The 25776-nt window shown below is 36.2% G+C and overlaps 1 protein-coding gene across 1 annotated transcript in view; it reads left to right on the forward strand.

Moving 5' to 3' along the window:
* Positions 1-25776, forward strand: part of LRP1B (LDL receptor related protein 1B) — a 1835261-nt gene that overhangs the window by 1084659 nt on the left and 724826 nt on the right. Inside the window, exon 28 of the mRNA XM_055574440.1 lies at positions 25592-25723. Coding sequence (XP_055430415.1) covers positions 25592-25723 — 132 coding nt within the window. The remainder of the gene's footprint in view (positions 1-25591; positions 25724-25776) is intronic.

The following is a 25776-nucleotide window of genomic DNA, read 5'->3' on the forward strand; positions in this document are numbered from 1 at the left end:
CAGCAGCAACATAGCTTCACACTGGTTAGAATAAACACATTGTATCCCCATATGCTCTGAAGATATATATTCACCCTACTCCATTAAGTGGACTGATAACTGCGGACTTTAACCGAAATTGTCCATTGGTCTGGTCTATTTTGGAAATTTATACCATGTAGTTGATACCTATGGCCATTTACCAAATAAATGCATCAGAGAATATTGTTTCCTTAGCAAAGAGAGAAGTTACATAAATAAACACATTTGCTATTTTTTTAATGAGTTAAGAACATCAAAATTGTAGGTTTCCCTTTATGATAAAATAGATAATTTACATTCAAGAAGCCATCTAGTCCAAATATATTTTTATCAGTAAAACACAGGTTTTAATTGAATAAGTTTTGAATGTATTAAAAAAAACACAACAACATCATAAAGGTTTTATGATAGACCTTTCTTGAGCCATATGTTAGTTTGTGTTTGGATAATAAGATATGGGCATGCATGATTAAGCATTAGTAAAAACATTTTCATCATCATGACTTTGTAATGATAAGAAAGGTATGCATTTATATCATGTTTGATTTAGTGCTTTCCAGATATTGCTCTCAATCTACACCAAAATTTGCAGAAAAAAAAAAACTTTTCCTGAGAGGTTCTCACTTCAAAGCCACATACCAATTATAAATCTGCACATAATTCATATTTTATCTCCACATTCTTAATTAACACCATAAAGAACTACCTTAGCATTTAGAATATGTATAGTTATTTAATATTTTCCTAATTCCGTTTTAGTTGCCCACCTAGATAATAAAATATTTGAGTAAAGAAGTGTCATTTATTTATTTGTGTTAACTACAGAGTATAGGTAAGCCTTTTATGAGAACCATATTAATAATGATAACAATAATATCACCTAATATTAATTCTCATTGTAATTCCATGAGGATGGTGGTTGGTAACCCAGTGTTACAGATAAGGATCCTAAAGGAGAGAAATGCTAAGTGATTTGCTCAAGGTCTAATAGCCACATGATAATTGCCTCATTATCTTACCCCAGGGAGAGTGACCCCAGAGCTCTTGCCTGAACCACTATGCTCTCCAGGCAGAAGACATTGAATTTTTATTGGGATTCTCCTTGGAATCGTTCTATCAAATCTCCAGATGGCAGTAGAGAGTAAAGTTTTACTGACACATTCCCATGCTTCCCTGATAGCTCAGTTGGTAAAGAACCTGCCTGCAGTGCAGGAGACCCTAGTCTGATTCCTGTGTCAGGAAGATTCACTGGAGAAGGGATAGGCTACCCACTCCAGTATTCTTGGGCTTCCTTTGTGGCTCAGCTGGCAAAGATCGTCCTGGAATGCTGGAGATCTGGGTTCAATCCCTGGGTTGGGAAGATCCCCTGTAGAAATGAAAGATTACCCACTTCAGTACTCTGGCCTGGAGAATTCCATGGACCATATTGTCCATGAGGTCGCAAAGAGGCAGACACGACTGAGTGACTTTCACTTCACATGGGACAAACCAATTTTTAACTTCTTGTAGTTTATAGTCTAGAAAGAAAACAAGCTAAATTAATAACTGGGGTCAATTAAATGATTATTATTGTGGTTGTACTTTTGAAACTAAAATTATAGTAAAAGGTAGAATGGAGTGGCCCTAAAAAAGTCCTTGGGCTTAGTTTAATACAATTTCTTCCTTTGTCACTCACTGACCTTGTTACCTAAGGCAGATTAATTAACTTCTGGGTTCTTATTTCTTCATTTGTGGGCTGGAGCAGCTAGAAGTAAGGGGGGAATGCATGGTATACAACATTGGGTTGGAATCAAACCATAATGGGACTTAAAAGTTCCCCTTACAAAGAAATTTCAATTTTCATCCTTAAGAATAACTGGACAAGTGTTCAAGTGATGACAAACCTAAATGTGCATCAAATTTACTGGAGGGGTCATTAAATCACAAATTTCTGGCTTTTATCCAAGATATTCTGGTAAATAAGTCTATGGTATGACCTGAGATGTTTCATTTTTAACAAATTCCCATGGAATGCTGATGCTGCCTTAAGAACCACTGCCCTGAAGAAATGAGAAAAACATTGAAACTATTTGGTCAATGGAGGGAAAATAGCAAAAGTACATGTTGAAACTTGTCTTCATCTATATAAGGGGTAGACTAGAGAGACACAACTGTAGGTAGGAGACGAGTAGGATGTAGAGCATAGCTTCTTCAGTAGATCAGGAGATGACTGATACCAGGACAGAGAGAATGGTGGAATTGAGATATGTGCGTGTGTGCTAAGGTTGCCTTCAGTCACGTCCATCTCTATACAACCCTATGGGCTGTAGCTCTCCAGGCTCCTCTGTCCGTGGGGTTCTCCAGGCAAGAATATTAGAATGGGTGGAATACCCTTCTCCAGGGAATCTTCTCAACTCAGGGATGGAACCCATGTCTCTCACATTTCGTGCCTTGGTTCCTTACAGCTAGCAACACCTGGGAAGCCTGGAGTTGCCATATATTTAGAGGTAAAGTCGGTTTAAAGAAAAAAAAGAAGTGATACAGATTTGTCGAGTAGGGGAGTTTGGCAAGAAAAGGAAAATTTGAGATGTCTTTAGTTTTCTAGTTTCTATAATTGGCTTCACCATCAACATGTGACACAAAGGCCCCATAAGGGAGGGGTCAGCAGAGTTTTTTTCTATGGAAGGCCATATAGTAAGTGTTTGAGGGGCTGCAGGGTATATGGTCTTTGCTGACTTTGTTCTGCTGAGATAGTGAAACAGCAGTCAAATGAAAAGTGAATGCCCATCACTATGTTTCAATAACATTTTATTTATGGACACTGAAATTGAAATTTCATTTAATTTTCATGTGTTATAAAATTTTATTCTTTTTTTTTTTTTTTTGGTGTTTTTCCTCCAATTTAAAAAAGTAACCCAAAAGGCAGTATTAACCTGTAGGCCAAAACTTACTGGCACCTGAATTAAAGGATAAATCAAAAAATTAAAGTTTGTTTATGTGGAGAGGTACCTCCAGGACTTGGTTGCGTATTCAGGGTTATAAAGGCAAAAAGAATTTGGTCTGGAACTAGAGTTTTAATAGTCATTCAATTATATATTGATGATAAGAAGATAAATAAGACTTCCTAAGACTATTATATAAAATTAGAAAAGAACAAGTACAGAACCTTGGAGAAAACTAATATAAATGAGAAAGGAAAAGAAAGATGCTGAGAAGAAGATGGCCAAGAGATTTCAGAACCAAAAGAGCACAGTCAAAAAAAGTAAGAAGAGTTTCAAGATGGCAGTGGTCAACAGTGTTATCTCTTGCAGAGAAGTCAAGAAAGATCAAGACATAAAGGTATTCATTGATTTGGCAACCTGGAGGAAGGTCAGCTATAATTTTATTTAGAGCACTTTCAGTGGAATTGTTTGCATGTGTCCCAGTGATCCTAAATATGTCTGAGGTTAGTATAAATGTCAAAGTCTTTTTACAAAAAAATATAGTTCAGTAAATAATAGGACTATAGTGTTAAGTAACAAAATGTAAAGGCAAAAAAAAAAATAAAAAAAGAAGACAACAACCTTCATAGCAATCAGCTTAGGAGACATAGTAATCAAGAGCAAGCTTCCAGAGCCAGAGTAGTTCATATTCTAGCTTTGTCATATACTGACAGCATGACCATTATGTTAGTTGTTTCAACTATAAAATGGAATTTTTGCAAAGTTAAATGCATTAGTCTCTTAAAAGTACAGAAGATACCTGTCAAATAGTAAGCACTGTTGTTACGTAAATGATAGAAAGAAAGACAGATGGATAGATGGATGGATGGATAGACAGGTAGATAGACAATTTTCTTAGTTACCTTGTTTTATGATCCTCTTCCACCTTTTAGATTAAATTGTTTGTAAATATGAAGAAAATGTGAGTTCCTCTCCAGTATGCACACCTTTTCCCATCCAGTGGGTTTGATGTACTTCTCTGTGGCCTCTCGCAGACCTAAGTTTTTGTTTCTCTAAACTCATTTTTTGAAAATATAGTTCACTATACTTTTAGTTTTAGGGGTATGACATAGTGTTTTGGCATTTGTAGAGTACATTATAAGTTGGTCACCATGATAAGGTTAATAGCCATCTGTCACCATACAAAGATATTAAAATATTTATGATTAGATTCCCTGTTATATTTTGCAAGAATGACATTTATTTTATATCTGGATAATATAATGAATGTATTATTCACTCAATCATGTTTGACTCTGCGACCTCATGGACTATAATCCACCAGGCTCCTCTGTCCATGAAATTCTCCAGGCAAGAATAGTGGAGTGGATTGCCATTCCTTTCTCCAGGGGATCTTCTGAACCCAGGGATTAAACCCAGGTCTCCTGCATTGCAGGCAAATCCTTTACCATCTGCACCACCAGGGAAGGAAAATGTATTTTATAGATTTTCAGCCATTTATTCTTCACATAAGTTTTCTCTCTCTTTCTCTTTTCTTTTTCTGGGACCCTATAATGGGATAATTTATATGTCTGATGTTATTCTATAAATCCCTAAAACTATTCTCAAATATATATATATATATATATATATATATTTTTTTTTTTTCTTTTTGCTGTTTTATTTAGGTGAATTCCACTACCCTATCTTCCAGATCACTGGTATATCCTGCATCCTCTAATTGGCTGTTATTCCCCATAATGTATTTTGCTCTTCAGTTCTTTTCTTCTGTTCTATTTTGCTATTTTTAAATATATTTTCTATCCCTTTGTTGAAGTACTCCCTGAGTTATTCCATTCTTCTCCCAAGTTCAGTGAGCATCTTTATGACTATGACTTTGAATTCTTTATCTGATAAACGGCTTATCTCTGTTTCATTTAGTTCTTTTTCTGATGTTTTTTGTTGATCTTTCATTGGGAAGTTATTCTTTGTCTCCTCATTTTGCCTATCTGCACTGCTTCTCTACTGGGAGTCAGAGCTTTGAGTTTGTGGACAACCCACTCATAAACAGAGTGAGTCTCACTTCTTACAACCCTTTGTCTGTTCTGGAAGTAAGCCCCATTGGTTTTAAAGCCAGACATTCTGGGAAAGTATTCTTGATGGGAAACCCAATTTGGACCTTGGGGTTCTCAGTAGAGACCTAGGCAGTTGTGGTAACCCTCACACTTGTGTATCTCTGCTCTGAGGGTGTAGCTTCTATCTCGACTGAGTCTCTATCTATCCTGCCTGTCTCAAGTCACCTTTTCTTTTTTTGTTTTTTAATATAAATTTATTTTAATTGGAGGTTAATTACTTTACAATATTGTATTGGTTTTGCCATTCATCAACATGAATCCACCACGGGTGTACATGTGTTCCCCACCCTGAACCCGCCTCCCACCTTCCTCTCCGTACCATCCTTCTGGGTCATCCCAGTGCACCAGCCCCAAGCATCCAGTATTATTCATCGAACGTGGACTGGTGATTCGCTTCTTATATGATATTTTACATGTGTCAATGCCATTCTCCCAAATCATCCCACCCTCTCCCTCTCCCACAGAGTCCAAAAGACTGTTCTATACATCTGTGTCTCTTTTGCTGTCTCGCATACAGGGTTATTGTTACCATCTTTCTAAATTCCATATATATGCATTAGTATACTGTATTGGTATTTTCTTTATATATTTAGTTGTAGAAAATTTGTTTTACTTCAAGCTATTCTCAGAGATAATTGTTTTATATGTAGCTTTTGGTGTATCTGTGGGAGGAGGTGAGCTCAGAATCCTTCTAATCGTACATCTTGATTCAGACACCATAAAGATGTTTTCTTAATCACAACTGAAGTTGTGATTTAACACCCAGTAGTGGAGTTGTATTTTTCATGGATATAGAAAGATTACAACACTATTGATTTTTTTGTGTGTGTTTGTTTTTCAATTTGTTTCACATTTCTTTCCTCACTTTCTCTGATCAGAATCTTTTTTTTTTAAGAGTTATTTATTTATGTATGTATTTTTGGCTGTGCTGGGTCTTTGCTGTTCTGCATTGGCTTTCTCTAGTTGGGATAAACAGAGGCTACACTTTGTTGTGGTGTGCAGACTTCTCATTGTGATGGCTTCTCTTGTTGCAGAGCACGGGCTCTAGGGTCACAGTCTTCAGCAGTTGAGCACATGGCTCAGTAGCTGTGGCATAAGACTTAGTTGCCACGTGGCATGTGGGATCTTCCTGGAGCAGCAATCAAACCTGTATCCCCTGCATTGGCAGGTGGACTTTTTAGCCATTGGACCACCAGGGAAGCCCTGGAATCTTTTCTTGAAATAGCTTAAGAATATGATTGTCACTTCAAATAGAGAGCTTTGAAAGTATTTTTATTAATTAGATTTTCACCAATTAAAAAATGTTTTTCTTTTCTTAAAGAAGCTTTTGTTCTGAGAAGGCCTCAGTTCAATGGAGACTTAGTATCTGTTGATAATAAAAGTATTATTTTGCAGAGACCACTTTATTTTACTCTCAAACACTGGTGTGGACTCAACCATCCCTTTTAATTTTGTTCTTGAAACACCTATCAACTGGCAAATGTACAAACTGTTTTGTGTAACAAATCAAAATGACAATACTGCTTAGAAAATCAAATCAAATTCCAGAAACAGGATGAATGGAATATTAGGACATTGTCACAGTTATAGCAGTTAGATTAAATATATATATTTTTAAAAGTCATATTCTAAATCAGTATCCATTATCTATCCCATAAATTGTTAAATGAACAAATAAGTGAATCTAAGTGATTTAGTTCATTTAGAAAGGTAGTATATATAATGGCTAGTGATTGCACTCTGATATCTGAAAATGTATTTCTTTCTTAAAAGTTGTATGATTGCAAGTATTCTTTTTTTTTTCACAATTTTCAAAATTAAGTTTACACTTTTATAAAACGAGGGTAATTTATTTGTAAGAACAAAAATGGCCAGTAAGAGGAATAAAGGGAATAATGCTTATAGAAACACTTGGCATATTTTCTAGCTCATTGTGATGAAAATAAATTATTCCAGTTTTGGAACTTCTATTTTTTCTATCAATTTTCATCTCACTTACCCTCTATGTTATGACAATACAAGGCGAACTCCAGGCTGTTTCTCAGAGAGTAGTTTTAACATTGAGATGATTTAAGTCTTCCAGTTGCTTCAGGAAAATACTTCTATAGAAAATGAAACTTTTCTTTTTTTTTTTTTTTTTTTTTAATTTTATTTTATTTTTAAACTTTACATAACTGTATTAGATTTGCCAAATATCAAAATGACAACATTTGCAAGAAAATTAGCTGATACAATTAAAACAAAAAAAAACTAGTTTCTAAGAATATTGTGTGTGTGTGTGTGTTAGTCGCTCAGTATGTCCAACTCTTTGCAACCCCCTGAACCCACCAGACTTCTCTGTCCATGGGATTTCCTCAGGCAAGAATACCCTATTGTGTAGCGTTCCCTTCTCCAGGGGATTTTCCCAACCCAGGGATCAAACCCAGGTCTGCTATATTACAGGCAGATTCTTTACCATCTGAGAGAACAGGGAAGCCCCTAAGAATATTAGTAATATTATTGCTGCTTTAGGAAACAAAGTATCACTTATAAAACTTGAAGAATGAGGGATTCCACTTGGAGCTATTAGTATATTTAACTACAAGCAACATTTTCAATTAAAAAAATTTTAAACAAATGTAATACTCTTAAAACTATGTTTCAGTGTGGTGGAGGTGAATCTCAAATATTTTCAGGTTACTTAAATTGTTAACTTCCACAGTTTATTATATCAAGATCTAATGACCTGTCATATAAAACATTTTCCTCTGTCTCTGCTTGCATATACATATTCCTTTCATTCTACATATTATTAATTCTGTTAAAAATACTATTTCCCACTGTTTTATGGTATCTCTTTCTTTCACATATTTATATGCTATCAACAGAATTTTTTTTTCTCTCTTTTAAATGGACATTAAGAGATTTCCTTGGTGATCCAGTGGTTTAGACTCCTTGATTCCAATGTAGGCAGCACAGGTTCAATCTGTGGTCAGGGAACTAAGGTCCTACATATGTATTTTATGGCCAAAAAAATAAAATTTGAAACAGAATCATGCAGATTAAAAAAATAAATAAATACTAAAAAATTTGAAATGGACCTTAGTTTAAAATACTAATATTTCTAAGAATGGAAAGCTGATATGAAACAGTTAAAATGCCTCCACCTTTACTTTTTGATATCAGCAGCTTTGAAGGGATGAGATTTCTGACAAGTAAAAGGCAGGTGATAGCAAAGCAAAGAGAAATTTTTGAGATTAAGTAAACTTGTTAGGTTTCTGTGAGGTATTAGAACATTGTGCAATACTGAGAGCCACGTAAAAGAGAGAGACAACATTGCCAATAAAGAGAAATGAGAGTTGAAACATGCCAAGAATATGTTGCTAAGTCATTCCAACTGTTGACATGAAAAATCACAATGGAACTCAATTTCTATTCTTATACCTCCTTCCTGTAACAGGTAGTCTTTTGCTCCAACTACTAGTTATATAGACCTGCAACTAATTTAATTTCTCAGTAAATCTTTCTGTAGCATCTTTAAATCACATTTTGAATTAGTGGGTTTTGTTGGTTCACCTGAAAAACTTAATTTCCATTTTAGTATTATTTCTTTGGCAAAATGTAACACAGATAGATGTCAAACTAAACTGTAAATTAATTTATAGGTAGGTAGTAAGTATGGCTGCATTATAAATTGCTATTTTAAAATTATGCTATAATATAGTTTCTCTTGGAACAGTGGAAAAGATTAGTATCAAAGAAATCATAAAATTCTTTCTTCCTTGGTACTGGTTGTTTGATGCACTTGCCTCAGAAATACAAATGTAAGTGTTTATGAGCTCTTCATTCAGGTACAGTAAGATGCAAAGTCCAGAGATCCAGTCCAGGATCAAAACTTCTCAACCTCTGTATCTTTCATATTTGGAGGTAGGTAGTTCTTAGTTGGGAGTGGGGGCATTCTTTTGCATTATATGAAGTTTATTAGCATCTTTAGCCTCTACTAACTAAAATGCCAGTTAGTAACCCCAGTTATGTCATTCAAAAATGTCTCTAGACATTCTCAATTGTTCCTGAGGGGACAAAATCCCCCTTCACCATCACTACCATTGGTTAAGAACCACTGTTTTAGACAAAAGTTTTGTGATTATTAAATCATTGTGAAAATAGAAAATTTTCTGGCACAAATGTTTCTTCTTTTAAATTATACAGCAAGTAAAAGTAAATAGCAAGTCAGAAAGACATAGCACCACTTAGAAAATCTGAAAATTCATTGGTATTTTAAGATATATCTCACCAATAAATGTAGCATGATATTACATATTTGAATTCACTCTTTTTACAGAAAACTGTGCACAAATAAATGGAAATAGTATATGTGGCTTTTAAATATTTTCTCTTTGAAATACAGCTGTCTATAGAAGATAAGATTTTTTAGATTTTTTTCTACTTCATAAAAATAGAGTACAGTATAAAATTAATCCATAATATATGAGGGTTTTTTTTTTTTTTATTCCAGCCCTTGAGGCTCCTTCTTTATTTATTTATATTTTTATTTTTTAACTTTACAATATTGTATTGGTTTTGCCATGTATCAAAATGAATCCACCACAAATATACATGTGTTCCCCATCCTGAACCCTCCTCCCTCCTTTCTTCCCATACCATCCCTCTGGGTCATCCCAGTGTACCAGCCCCAAGCATCCAGTATCATGCATCGAACCTAGACTGGTGACTCATTTCATATATGATATTATACATGTTTTAATGCCATTCTTCCAAATCATCCCACCCTCTCCCTCTCCCACAGAGTCCAAAAGACTGTTCTTTACATCAGTGTCTCTTTTGCTGTCTCGTATACAGGGTTATCGTTACCATCTTTCTAAATTCCATATATTTGCGTTAGTATACTGTATTGGTGTTTTTCTTTCTGGCTTACTTCACTCTGTATAATAGGCTCCAGTTTCATCCACCTCATTAGAACTGATTCAAATGTATTCTTTTTAATGGCTGAGTAATACTCCATTGTGTATATGTACCACTGCTTTCTTATCCATTCATCTGCTGATGGACATCTAGGTTGCTTCCATGTCCTGGCTATTATAAACAGTGCTGCGATGAACATTGGGGTACACGTGTCTCTTTCAATTCTGGTTTCTTCAGTGTGTATGCCCAGCAGTGGGATTTCTGGATCATAAGGCAGTTCTATTTCCAGTTTTTTTTTAAGGAATCTCCATACTGTTCTCTATAGTGGCTGTACTAGTTTGCATTCCCATCAACAGTGTAAGAGGGTTCCCTTTTCTTCACACCCTCTCCAGCATTTATTGCTTGTAGACTTTTGGATCACAGCCATTCTGACTGGTGTGAAATGGTACCTCATAGTGGTTTTGATTTGCATTTCTCTGATAATGAGTGATGTTGAGCATCTTTTCATGTGTTTGTTATCCATCTGTATGTCTTCTTTGGAGAAATGTCTATTTAAACTCAAAATGGATTAAAGATCTAAACGTAAGACCAGAAACTATAAAACTCCTAGAGGAGAACACAGGCAAAACACTCTCTGACATACATCACAGCAGGATCCTCTATGATCCACCTCCCAGAATATTGGAAATAAAAGCAAAAATAAATAAATGGGACCTAATTAAACTTAAAAGCTTCTGCACAACAAAAGAAATTATAAGCAAGGTGAAAAGACAGCCTTCAGAATGGGAGAAAATAATAGCAAATGAAGCAACTGACAAACAACTAATCTCAAAAATATTCCAGCAACTCCTACAGCTCAATTCCAGAAAAATAAAATATGAGTTTTGATGAAAGTAATTCCTGCATACCTGGTATTGATAGAAACTTGTAAAATTAAAGCAATAAGAACATCTTGTACTTTCACACATTTTATTATATGTGTGTGTTTTAAATAAGGGATTGCTCTAGTTCTTCAACAGCAAATACTAAAATTATAATTTGTAGATATTTGTCAAAGGGAAAGGATTTGGAATTAATGCTTAATAGTAAGGTCTTTCTTAAATTCATTTCAAAAAATTAAATTCTTTTCAGATGAAAAATTACAACTAAAATATAGTTATAACAGATATGCATTGTTTTCTTATGTTAATAATTACTTGTACCAACAAATTTCATTAACATGATGAGTATTAATTACTATCAACAATGAATACACAGGACAGAGAAAAATATTTCTCTTATCTAACATTAGGTCTTGAGATTCTTCTGCTTTAAGCTTAGTATTATTAGGTAAATAAATATTGTATATATTTTATATTGCATCCCCATTTACATATATTTTATTTGAACTTAACAAATAAAGTAATTGGGTTTAAAGTGTTTATTTTTTGCTGGTGAAAAATGGACTGCAATTAAACACAGTTTTGCATAAAATATGAGATTATCTTAATGATATTGTTTTCTTCACAGAGCACACATCAGTCTTGTATGATTCCATAATTAGCATTTCACTCTCCAGTTAAGTATTGTAGTAATGCATTATTTAATGTTTTCATCTATTGCTCTCCTAAAGCTATTGCTATAGCTCATCCATAGCTGTCTTTTAATTTACTTTCAAAATTTTAGATTGTTGCCTTGTTAGAACATAAACATGCATATGTTTATAAGCATGTGTATGAATCCAAAACAGTAATAGATCATGGGGAAATTTTAGGATAAAAACTATATATGTGTTGATAAGTCATAGTTCCTGCCAGCATAGACTTTGACAAACTAAGACTCAGAATTTGACAAACTAAGGCTCTCAGACTAACTTTAAACTTCTGCAGATTTTGCAAATAAAATTTTATTTGAACATAGCTATACATGTTGATTCACATATTGTTTCATGGCTGCTTTTTGTTGTAGTAGCAAAGTAAAAATTACTAGAAAGGGCATAAGGGCTTCAAAGGTGAACATATTTATAGTTTGGCCTTTTATAGAAAAAAACAAAAAAAATAGTTTCCCTACCCCTGATTTACCTAGAGGGAGCAGGGTATAATGATAAAAATATGCAAATACATGTCAAAGACAATTAGAAAATAAGACAGTAAATAATAAATGCCTAGGGAGGAGCCAAGATGGCGGAGGAGTAGGATGGGGAGAACACTTTCTCCCCAAAAAATTCATCAAAAGAGCATTTAAACGTCCAGTAAATTCCACAAAACAACTTCTGAATGCCGGCAGAGGACATCAGGCACCCAGAAAAGCAACCCAACTCTTCGAAAAGAGGTAGGAAAAAATATAAAAAACTAAAAAAGAGACAAAAGAGGGAGGGACGGAGTTCCGTCCCAGGAAGGGAGTCTTAAAAAGAGAGAAGTTTCCAAACACCAGGAAACCTTCTCACTGCCGAATCTGTGCCAAGCTTTGGAAGCACAGAGGGCAACATAACAGGGAGAAAAAAATAAATAAACAATTAAAAATCGCAGATTGCAAGCCCTATGGTAACTCCCCCAGCGGAGAAGCAGCGCAGACGCCTGCACACGCCATTAGCAAGCGGGGGCTGGGCAGGGAAGCGGGGCGCGGGCTGCGTCGCTTAGAGTAAGAATCTGGCCCGAATGTCCTGAGCGCTATCTGAGTGAAATAATTTGGGCTAGCAAACCAGACTGTGGGATATCTACCACGCGAAAAGCCAGCCCTAACCTAAGACACCACCATGCCCGCGCACGGAACAAAGGACTGAACAGAGATAGCCAGCTGCAGACCTTCCCCCTCCGGTGACAGGCAGCCAGAGCTGAAAGGGGGCAATCGCAGCCCCAGAGAGACACTATCTATAAAACTGTAAGCAGGCTTCTTTGCTAACTAAAACTTCTTGGGGGTCTGGACGGTCAACATCTACCTGAGAAGGTGCACCGGTTTTACTCCCAGATAACCGAGTGGCGGGGAGGCAATAAGTCTCAGCATTGGCGCTCGCCAAACACTTCATCACCTGAGCTGCTCAGACCTGGGAAGAGCACAAAACGCAGGCCCAACCGAGTCTGCGCCTCTGAGGACTACCCGAGTGCCTGAACCTAAGCGGCTTGGACCTGGGAGGTCAGCCCAGGGCCGGCCTCTGATTGTTCCCGGTGGAACAACCTAGAGCCCGAGCAGTGTGGGCAGGGAGGCTACACGCGCCGTGAGCGGGGGCAGACCCAGTGTGGCTGAGGCACTGCGAGCGCACGCCAGTGTTATTTGTTTGCAGCATCCCTCCCTCCCTCCCCACAGCGCGACTGAACAAGTGAGCCTAAATAAAAAAAAATAAAAGTGTCCTCCACCATCCCCTTTGTGTCAGGGTGGAAACCAGACACTGAAGAGACCAGCAAACAGAAGAAGCTATAACAGAGGGAAACGCCTTGGAAGCTACAGGCCATAGATTAAAACCCTGTGGTTACTATGGACTACATAGGAAGGCGCCTAGAGATCTTGAGAAATATAAGTTGGACCAAGGAACTAGCCAAAAATGAACTGAACCCACAATACTCACAACAAAACCAGAGAAAGACCTAGATATATTTTTACTATTTTTACGATCAATCTTTCTTTCTTTTTTTTTAATTTTTTTTTTAAATTTTAAGTCCTCTATTGTCCTTTAATTTTCACTTTTATAACCTATTACTTTGCAAAAAAAAAAAAAAAAGACCCTATTTCTTTTCTTCTTCAGCAAACTTCATATATATATATTTTATAATTTTTTTGACCGTGTTTTTTTTTTTTTTTTCTTTTTCTTCTTTTCTTTAACATTGTATTTTTGAAATTCCAAACTCTACTCTAGATTTTTAATTTTTGCTTTTTGGTATTAGTTATCAATTTTGTACCTGTAGTTTCTTTATAATTTTCGCGACCTTGTTTGTTTTTCTTTGTTCGTTTTTTCTCTCTTTTTTTCCTTCTTCTTTTCATTAACATTGTATTTTTGAAATTCCAAACTCTACTCTAGATTTTTAATTTTTGCTTTTATGTATTTGTTACCAATTTTGTACCTTTAAGAACCCAGTCTTCAGGACCCATTTTTCACTAGGGAGCGAGATTACTGGCTTGACTGCTCTCTCTCCCTTTGGACTCTCCATTTTCTCCACCAGGTCGCCTGTATCTCCTCCCTAACCCCTCTCTACTCTCCCCAACTCTGTGAATTTCTGTGTGTTCCAGACGGTGGAGAACACTTAGGGAACTGATTACTGGCTGGATCTGTCTCCCTCCTTTTCATTTCCCCCTTTTATCCTTCTGGCCACCTCTGTCTCCTTCCTCCTTCTTCTCTTCTCTGTATAACTCCGTGAACATCTCTGAGCGGTCCAGTTGTGGAGTGCACATAAGGAAGTGACTACTGGCTAGCCCACTCTCTCCACTATTGATTCCACCTCATCTCATTTGGGTCACCTCTAACTCCCTCCTCCCTCTTCTATTCTCCATGTAACGCTGTGAACCTCTCTGAGTGACCCTCACAGTAGAGAAACTTTTCATCTTTAATGTAGATGTTTTATCAATGGTGCTGTATAGAAGGAGAAGTTTTGAAACTACTGTAAAAATAAGACCGATAACTGGAAGTAGGAGGCTTAAGTCCAAACCCTAACTCCAGGGAACTCCTGACTCCAAGGAACATTAATTGATGGGAGCTCATCAAACACCTCCATACTGACACTGAAACCAAGCACCACACAAGGGCCAACAAGTTCCAGGGCAAGACATACCAAGCAAATTCTCCAGCAACAAAGGAACACAGCCCTGAGCTTCAAGATACAGGCTGCCCAAAGTCACCCCAAAACCATAGACATCCCATAACTCATTACTGGACATTTCATTACACTCCAGAGAGAAGAAATACAGCTCCATCCACCAGAACATCGACAGAAGCTTCCCTAACCAGGAAACCTTGACAAGCCACCTGTACAAACCCACACACAGCGAGGAAATGCCACAATAAAGAGAACTCCACAAACTGCCAGAATACAGAAAGGACACCCCAAACTCAGCAATTTAAACAAGATGAAGAGACAGAGGAATAGCCAGCAGATAAAGGAACAGGATAAATGCCCACCAAACCAAACAAAAGAGGAAGAGATAGGGAATCTACCTGATAAAGAATTCCAAATAATGATAGTGAAATTGATCCAAAATCTTGAAATTAAAATGGAATCACAGATAAATGGCCTGGAGGCAAGGATTGAGAAGATGCAAAAAAGGTTTAACAAGGACTTAGAAGAAATAAAAAAGAGTCAATATATAATGAATAATGCAATAAGTGAAATTAAAAACACTCTTGAGGCAACAAATAGTAGAATAACAGAGGCAGAAGATAGGATTAGTGAATTAGAAGATAGAATGGTAGAAATAAATGAATCAGAGAGGATAAAAGAAAAACGAATTAAAAGAAATGAGAACAATCTAAGAGACCTCCAGGACAACATTAAATGCTACAACATTCGCATCATAGGGGTCCCAGAAAAAGAAGACAAAAAAAAAGACCATGAGAAAATACTTGAGGAGATAATAGTTGAAAACTTCCCTAAAATGGGGAAGGAAATAATCACCCAAGTGCAAGAAACCCAGAGAGTCCCAAACAGGATAAACCCAAGGCGAAACACCCCAAGACACATATTAATCAAATTAACAAAGATCAAACACAAAGAACAAATATGAAAAGTAGCAAGGGAAAAACAACAAATAACACACAAGGGAATACCCATAAGGATAACAGCTGATCTTTCAATAGAAACTCTTCAAGCCAGGAGGGAATGGCAAGACATACTTAAAATGATGAAAGAAAATAACCTACAACCCATTTTATTGTACCCAGCAAGGATCTCATTCAAGCTTTTCAGACAAGCAAAAGCTGAGAGATTCTGCACCACCAAACCAGCTCTCCAACAAATACTAAAGGATATTCTCTAGACAGGAAACACAAAAATGGTGTATAAATTTGAACCCAAAGCAATAAAGTAAATGGCAAAGGGATCATACTTATCAGTAATTACCTTAAACATAAACGGGTTGAATGCCCCAACCAAAAGACAAAGACTGGCTGAATGGATACAAAAATAAGACCCCTACATATGTTGTCTACAAGAGACCCACCTCAAAACAGGGGACACATACAGACTGAAAGTGAAGGGCTGGAAAAAGATTTTCCATGAAAATAGGGACCAAAAGAAAGCAGGAGTAGCAATACTCATATCAGATAAAATAGACTTTAAAACAAAGGCTGTGAAAAGAGACAAAGAAGGTCACTACATAATGATCAAAGGATCAATCCAAGAAGAAGATATAACAATTATAAATATATATGCACCCAACATGGGAGCACCGCAGTATGTAAGACAAATGCTAACAAGTATGAAAGGAGAAATTAACAATAACACAATAATAGTGGGAGACTTTAATACCCCACTCACACCTATGGATAGATCAACTAAACAGAAAATTAACAAGGAAACACAAACTTTAAATGATACAATAGACCAGTTAGACCTAATTGATATCTATAGGACATTTCATCCCTAAAAAATGAATTTTACCTTTTTCTCAAGCGCACATGGAACCTTCTCCAGGATAGATCACATCCTGGGCCATAAAGCTAGCCTTGGTAAATTCAAAAGAATAGAAATCATTCCAAGCATCTTTTCTGACCACAATGCAGTAAGATTAGATCTCAATTACAAGAGAAAAACTATTAAAAATTCCAACATATGGAGGCTGAACAACACGCTGCTGAATAACTAACAAATTACAGAATAAATCAAAAAAGAAATCAAAATTTGCATAGAAATGAATGAAAATGAAAACACAACAACCCAAAACCTGTGGGACATGGTAAAAGCAGTCCTAAGGGGAAAGTTCATAGCAATACAGGCACACCTCAAGAAACAAGAAAAAAGTCAAATAAATAACCTAACTCTACACCTAAAGCAACTAGAAAAGGAAGAAATGAAGAACCCCAGGGTTAGTAGAAGGAAAGAAATCTTAAAACTTAGAGCAGAAATAAATGCAAAAGAAACAAAAGAGATCATAGCAAAAATCAACAAAACCAAAAGCTGGTTTTCTGAAAGGATAAATAAAATTGACAAACCATTAGCCAGACTCATCAAGAAACAAAGGGAGAAAAATCAAATCAATAAAATTAGAAATGAAAATGGAGAGATCACAACAGACAACACAGAAATACAAAGGCTCATAAGAGAGTACTATCAACAATTATATGCCAATAAAATGGACAACATGGAAGAAATGGACAAATTCTTAGACAAGTACAACGTTCCAAAACTCGACCAGGAAGAAATAGAAAATCTTAACAGACCCATCACAAGCACGGAAATTGAAACTGTAATCAAAAATCTTCCAGCAAACAAAAGCCCAGGTCCAGATGGCTTCACAGCTGAATTCTACCAAAAATTTAGAGAAGAGCTAACACCTATCCTGCTCAAACTCTTCCAGAAAATTGCAGAGGATGGTAAACTTCCAAACTCATTCTATGAGGCCACCATCACCCTAATACCAAAACCTGACAAAGATCCCACAAAAAAAGAACACTACAGGCCAATATCACTGATGAACATAGATGCAAAAATCCTTAACAAAATTGTAGCAATCAGAATCCAACAACACATTAAAAAGATCATACACCATGACCAAGTGGGCTTTATCCCAGGGATGCAAGGATTCTTCATATCCACAAATCAATCAATGTGATACACCACATTAACAAATTGAAAAATAAAAACCATATGATTATCTCAATAGATGCAGAGAAAACCTTTGACAAAATTCAACATCCATTTATGATCAAAACTCTCCAGAAAGCAGGAATAGAAGGAACATACTTCAACATAATAAAAGCTATATATGACAAACCCACAGCAAACATTATCCTCAATGGTGAAAAATTGAAAGCATTTCCTCTAAAGTCAGGAACAAGACAAGGGTGCCCACTTTCACCATTACTATTCAACATAGTTTTGGAAGTTTTGGCCACAGCAATCAGAGCAGAAAAAGAAATAAAAGGAATCCAAATTGGAAAAGAAGAAGTAAAGCTCTCACTATTTGCAGATGACATGATCCTCTACATAGAAAACCCTAAAGACTCCACCAGAAAATTACTAGAACTAATCAATGATTATAGTAAAGTTGCAGGATATAAAATCAACACACAGAAATCCCTTGCATTCCTATACACCAATAATGAGAAAACAGAAAGAGAAATTGAGGAAACAATTCCATTCACCATTGCAACGGAAAGAATAAAATACTTAGGAATATATCTACCTAAAGAAACTAAAGACCTATATATAGAAAACTATAAAACACTGGTGAAAGATATCAAAGAGGACACTAACAGATGGAGAAATATACCATGTTCATGGATGGAAGAATCAATATAGTGAAAATGAGTATACTACCCAAAGCAATTTGTAGATTCAATGCAATCCCTATCAAGCTACCATCAGTATTCTTCACAGAGCTAGAACAAATAATTTCACAATTTGTATGGAAATACAAAAACCTCGAATAGCCAAAGCGATCTTGAGAAAGAAGAATGGAACTGGAGGAATCAACCTACCTGACTTCAGGCTCTACTACAAAGCCACAGTCATCAAGACAGTATGGTACTGGCACAAAGACAGAAATATAGATCAATGGAACAAAATAGAAAGCCCAGAGATAAATCCAAGCACCTATGGACACCTTATCTTTCACAAAGGAGGCAAGAATATACAATGGATTAAAGACAATCTCTTTAACAAGTGGTGCTGGGAAATCTGGTCAACCACTTGTAAAAGAATGAAACTAGAACACTTTCTAACACCATACACAAAAATAAACTCAAAATGGATTAAAGATCTAAACGTAAGACCAGAAACTATAAAACTCCTAGAGGAGAACATAGGCAAAACACTCTCTGACATACATCACAGCAGGATCCTCTATGACCCACCTCCCAGAATATTGGAAATAAAAACAAAAATAAATAAATGGCACCTAATTAACCTTAAAAGCTTCTGCACATCAAAGGAAACTATTAGCAAGGTGAAAAGACAGCCTTCAGAATGGGAGAAGATAATAGCAAATGAAGCAACTGACAAACAACTAATCTCGAGAATATACAAGCAACTCCTACAGCTCAACTCCAGAAAATAAATGACCCAATCAGAAAATGGGCCAAAGAACTAAATAGACATTTCTCCAAAGAAGACATACAGATGGCTAACAAACACATGAAAAGATGCTCAACATCACTCATTATCAGAGAAATGCAAATCAAAACCACTATGAGGTACCATTTCACGCCAGTCAGAATGGCTGCGATCCAAAAGTCTACAAGCAATAAATGCTGGAGAGGGTGTGGAGAAAAGGGAACCCTCTTACACTGTTGGTGGGAATGCAAACTAGTACAGCCACTATGGAGAACAGTGTGGAGATTCCTTAAAAAAAAAAACTGGAAATAGAACTGCCTTATGATCCAGCAATCCCACTGCTGGGCATACACACTGAGGAAACCAGAAGGGAAAGAGACACGTGTACCCCAATGTTCATCGCAGCCCTGTTTATAATAGCCAGGACATGGAAGCAACCTAGATGTCCATCAGCAGATGAATGGATAAGAAAGCAGTGGTACATATTCACAATGGATTATTACTCAGCCATTAAAAAGAATACATTTGAATCAGTTCTAATGAGGTGGATGAAACTGGAGCCTATTATACAGGTGTGAAGTAAGCCAGAAAGAAAAACACCAATACAGTATACTAACACATATATATGGAATTTAGAAAGATGGTAACGATAACCCTGTATACGAGACAGCAAAAGAGACACTGATGTATAGAACAGTCTTATGGACTCTGTGGGAGACGGAGAGGGTGGGAAGATTTGGGAGAATGGCTTTGAAACATGTAAAATATCATGTATGAAACGTGTTGCCAGTCCAGGTTCGATGCACGATACTGGATGCTTGGGGCTGGTGCACTGGGATGACCCAGAGGGATGGTATGGGGAGGGAGGGGGGAGGAGGGTTCAGGATGGGGAACACATGTATACCTGTGGCAGATTCATTTTGATATTTGGCAAAACTAATACAATTATGTAAAGTTTAAAAATAAAATAAAATTAAAAACAAAAACAAAACAAAAAAAAATAAAATAGAGAGAGATTGCCTTCTCATTAGTGTAGACTTTAGAAAGTGGTGTTAACTCTTTCAGTTTATATTTACAGCCAGGAAATATGAGAAAACTGAAAACTATGTTTCTATGATAATTATGTTTCTAGTTCTTACTTAGATGCAAGGAACACAATTTTCCCTCCTTATTTTCTGGCTATAGAGACCACTCTCCTCCTGCATAAAATAAGGTTCTAGTTCCTGATGGAAGAGTCATGATTCAATATAATATGTGTAGGCATGGAGGAGGAGAGACTGAGGGAAATGTAGAAAGAATTGGGGATGAAATGAAAATAATGGAAAACAAATCAGTGTCTCTCAGCTCTTACTCTCTTCTAATCACAAAATGTTAAAAGAGAAATAAAAAAAATTTTAATGTAAAAAAAAAAATAATAAATGCCTAATGCCTTTTATGTTGATAACTGAAACTATAATTTAGAGTTGGAATAAATCAAAATTAGCTAGCTTCATTAGAAAATATTTTGTGAAGGAAAAATAACTTGAGCTGATTCATGAAATAATAATGTAAGGCTGTTGGTAATGAAATTCTACAGGAAGAAAATACTTTCTGTAGAAGTAGAAAAAGACAAGCTATAGATGTTCAATGAACAATTTGGAGTCCTTTTTACCATGTGCATAATGTGTATGTAGAAGGAAAATGGTAGATGAAACTACAAGGTAGGATGGTATCTTTGAAACAGAGTTTAATATACTTTTGATAGTCCCATAGAATACTAGTTACATGGTTATAGCAGTTACTCCAAAGTGATGAAATAGTTTTATATTGCAAGAGGAGAGGTAAAAATGGAAAGAAAGGGTGCATAATAGGCAAGTCTGATAATACTTGACAGTTAAATATGGTAGTGAAAGAGGAGTAAAAAAAAAAAAATCTTTGAAATTAAAATTTTGTGAATTTAGAAGACTTATGATATCTTTAATAAAAATAAACAGAGTGGATCAGGATTAAAAAAAAATAATGATGAAAGGTAAAAAAATGGCAGGTAAATAAATCTGGAGGGCTTCCAGGTGGCACAGTGGTGAAGAATCTGCCTAACAATGCAAGAGACACAGGAGATGTGGGTTCAGTCCCTGGGTCTAGAAGATCTGGAGGAGGAAATGACACCCCACTCCAGTATTCTTGCCTGGAGAATCTCATGAAAAGAGAAGCCTAGTGGAGTATAGTCCATGGGGTCGCAAAGAGTTGCACATGACTGAGCAACTGAGCAAACCAATCTGGCTAGTGTTAAAAAACCTTGGAGGAAATGGTAGCAAATAAAATTTGAGTCTTTGTGAGGAAGACTTATCTAAGGTAGAGAAACTATCCAAGATTTTTAAGCAAAGGAACTATATGAGCAAGTCTGTATTTTAGAAAATTTCCATAGACAATGAGGAGAGACTGAAAATTAAGAGATTATTTAGGAAGTTAGAGCAGCAACCCAAGCAAGAGATGCAAAGAACCTAAATTGAGCCACTGCCCATATATTTGGAGAGAATGGTGTATGGGGTAAGAGTACAGACTCTTAAATTCTTTGATGTAAGAACTATCTCTTATCTGCTGTTATATCCAGCTTTTTAAAACTAGGCAGAATATGAAGTCATTCATAAATATGTATTCAATGAGTAAATATAAGAGGGGGCTTAGCTATGTCTACCTGGAGAAGGAAATGACAACCCACTCCAGTACTCTTGCCTGGAAAATTCCATGGACTGAGGAGCCTGGTAGGCTACAGTCCATGGGATTGCAAAGAGTCAGGAACGACTGAGCGACTTCACTTTCACTTTACATATGTCTAAGCGTCTCTGTTTGGTCAACTTGAGTTTTGATAATAAGAATTATCAATGAACCCAATTTGCACACCTATATTTGGATTTCGTCTGTTAATATTCTTTATAGCATCTATTGACTGGTCAGTTTTTCCCATCTCCTGGATACAATACATGGGATAGCTTTGGTTTGGTAGGGGTTTACAATCTTTGTATTAATATTGGATATAGCAATAGTATTTCTTATAAATAGTAACCTTATGTCAGATATTGTCTGTAAAGAGCCAGAAAATATATTTCAGGGTTTTTTATGCCAAGTGATCCCTGCTGAAACTGTTCAACTCTGCTATTATAGTGAGAAAGTCATGGGGATAACATGTTAATTAATGAGCATGGCTATGGTCCAATAAAACTTTATTCATAAAAATAGACAGTGAACCAGATAAGGCTCCAGGATCCATATTTGCTGATCCTTGCTTTATACTAAGACGTGAGTATAAAAACCAAATTCCTTAATTTGGTAATTAGAGTAAGTATCTATTTAAATGTGTGGTTAGAAATAACATCAAAAAGATTTAACTCCATTATTTCAAAGTGAGAAAAGATAAAAATTGAAAGAAGGCTTTGTGGATTTTTCCTCACCATGAAGCACAAAATATTGTTAATATTACCTTACAGTGTTATCATTAATACAGATAATGGGCTACAAAGTGTATTTTTTTACTTTAGTATATATAGAAATTTAATATGTTATTGTTGATTTTAGAAAGCTTTTTATCATGATTATAGGATGCTGAGAAAAGTTAATATGATTCCAGGCTAAAAGATAATGATGTTTAAAGTGAAATCCAAGTACTTGTTATTGAGTTGTCATGGATTATGCTTTTAATTTCTTTGAGAGGAATAGCATTTTCTATGTCAATGTTTCTAAACAAATATCTCCTTTTTCCTTCTCCTCCCTCTATTCCTCTTCTTCTTTTTTTTTTTTTTCTTTATCCCCTTTCTTCCCCATCCTCTTCTTTTTTTCAAGAATCGAAAACTTTGAGGTGTTTTGTTTTTGTTTTTTCCTATTTACCAGTGACTGGGTAACCCTACTCTAGATAGCTAACACTTCAACAGTGCCTCTTTATTTCTTTTATTTTAATATTCTCTTTATTTTGGTAACATCTTTGCTCCTGAATAATCTTCCCATCTAACCTCTTGCTTTTCTAACCTTTAGTTCCTTAAAGACACCCATTGTAGTGTTGCTACTTCATCACTCAGTCCTCTCTGATCTCATGAACTGTAGGCCACCAAGTTCTTCTGTCCCTGTCCAGACAAGAATACTAGAGTGGGTTGCCATTTGCTTTTCCAGGGGATCTTTCTGTCCCAGAGTTTGAACCCAGGTCTCCCACATTACAGATTCTTTACCATCTGAGCCAATTATAATCAGTTCATTTCAGTTCAGTCGCTCAGTTGAGTCCAACTCTGTGACCCCATGAACCGCAGCATGCCAGGCCTTCCTGTTCATCACCAACTACCGGAGTCCACCCAAACCTGTCCATTGAGTTGGTGATGCCATCCAACCATCTCATCCTCTGTCGTCCCCTTCTCCTCCTGCCCTCAATCTTTCCCAGCATCAGGGTCTTTTCAAATGAGTCAGCTCTTCACATCAGGCAGCCAAAGTATTGGAGTTTCAGCTTCAACATCAGTCCCTCCAATGAACACCCAGGACTGATCTCCTTTAGGATGGACTGGTTGGATCTCCTTGCAGTCCAAGGGACTCTCAAGAGTCTTCTCCAATACCACAGTTCAAAAGCATCAGTTATAATAAATGAAGTTAAAAGGAAAGAAAGCAGAATATGTGGCATTTATACCATGTGCTGGGCTTCCCCAGTGGCTCAGTGGTAAAGAATCTGCCTGTAATACAGGAGCCACAGGAGACACAAGTTCCATCCCTGGGTCAGAAAGATCCCCTAGAGAAGGGCATGGCAACCCACTCCAGTATTCTACCTGGAGAATCCCACTGACAGAGGATCCTGGGGGGCTACAGTCCATAGGGTTGCAAAGAGTTGGACATGATTGAAGCAACTTAGTATGTACACATATCATGTGACAGAGCGACTTAACACTCATAAAGAATCTCTCAACTTTAGTTTCCACTATTTTCTAATAATTTTTGTCCTTAATTTATTTGCTTGGGAAAATATTTCTGAGTCTTTCATTTTCTTTTTTGTTTTTATTTTTTAAATCAAATGCATAGACATGGATCGTTTTTGTTATCTTGTGGGGAGGGTCCTGAAGACAGCCGAAGGCTACCTTGAGCATTTATTAAATTCAGTTAATTTCTCATAACCTCTACAATTCTTATTATAACCTACTGATTTTTATTCTTTGTGGTTTAAAAGTCTATAAGACTGATATTGCTACCCCCCAAAATAGATCCACTTGTTAGGAAAATATTATTAGTTGAAGACTAAAGTATTGCTGCTGAGATCAGAACGTATAATTATTTTCCGCTCTCAGTTGACCAGCATAGTTCTATAGAATTTGTCCTACTAGATAGGCTTTATAAAAACAATATTTAAGAGAACATTGGATCAATTGAGATTAAAAGCTTATCCAAAAGATATGATGATGTCTGGGGAGTGTGTATTTCCTCAGTTCTGTCTCGTCACAACAAAAATTTTAAACGATGGACCAGCATTACAGCTCTTGGATGGATCAGTGTTACAGCTCCTTGTTACAGCTCAGTTTTATTTAGAAAATAAAGGAAAATACACCCTCAAGGTGTGAGGGCATGATGACCCAAAAGATGCTAAGAGAAGAGAGAGAAATCTCCAGTCTTTTGGCTCCTCTTTTTATATGTTTTTTTCTCATACACCTGGGCCTGTCCTATGTAAATTGGGCTAGCCAGGAGTGCTGTCTGTTCTACCTGAGGTCCTCACTCCAGTCCTCGGACCTTTCTTTGTCCTATTTTTCCAGGCTTTTCCCTTCCTTGTCTTTTAGCCACCACCATTCTGGACTCCTTTTTCCTATTCTAACTACCTAACAATGACAAAATAAGAAACACAAAAGAACGAGAGAATGAGATCAAACACAAAATTTAATATTCCATTTTAAATTTGAAGTTTTGTACACAATGGAATATAGTAAGTATGGATATGTAGCAATATTTAGCCATAGAATAACTTAATACAGCAAAAAAAAATAAAGACATCTTTATAATAAAGGAAGATGAAATTTTTATTCATATAGGCCTCTGATTTGGAAAAGAAATGGCCTGAAAAGATACACAGTATATGTAACAGCAGTTTCTCAACTGGAACTCCTGACACCTGCATGATCATCTACTTGAGTTTAATTTATACAAAATTTAATAGTTATTCCTGATTGTTTCTCAGACTAAATACTTAAAAAGAAATCCTTTGCTTCTAAGGCAATAGAATGAATATCATTCATCTTAGAGGAACTTGAGGGAGTTATCTTAGTTGTTATCTTTGATGAGAAAAATGTTTTTATTAATGTAATAACTGTATGATTGTCATTATCGTCATATTAATCACTCGAGTAATGTGTGTTATCTAGGGAACTTCACTTTGAATCTTTAAGTAAATAACCCTTGTCACCCTCAGAGGTCCCCTAATATATTCTTCCTTCTTCACTGTTAATATTTCACTGTGTAATTACAGCTCCCAATCCCTGTGCAGCTAATGATGGCAGAGGCCCCTGCTCGCACATGTGTCTGATCAATCATAATAGGAGTGCTGCCTGTGCATGTCCCCACTTGATGAAGCTTTCCTCCAACAAGAAGACCTGCTATGGTAAATTTCTCCCAGATCTTACAGAAACTCCAAAGTGAATCCTTCAGGTTGTA

The sequence above is a fragment of the Bubalus kerabau genome, chromosome 3 (assembly GCF_029407905.1).
Source record: "Bubalus kerabau isolate K-KA32 ecotype Philippines breed swamp buffalo chromosome 3, PCC_UOA_SB_1v2, whole genome shotgun sequence".
Classification (NCBI taxonomy): domain Eukaryota; kingdom Metazoa; phylum Chordata; class Mammalia; order Artiodactyla; family Bovidae; genus Bubalus; species Bubalus kerabau.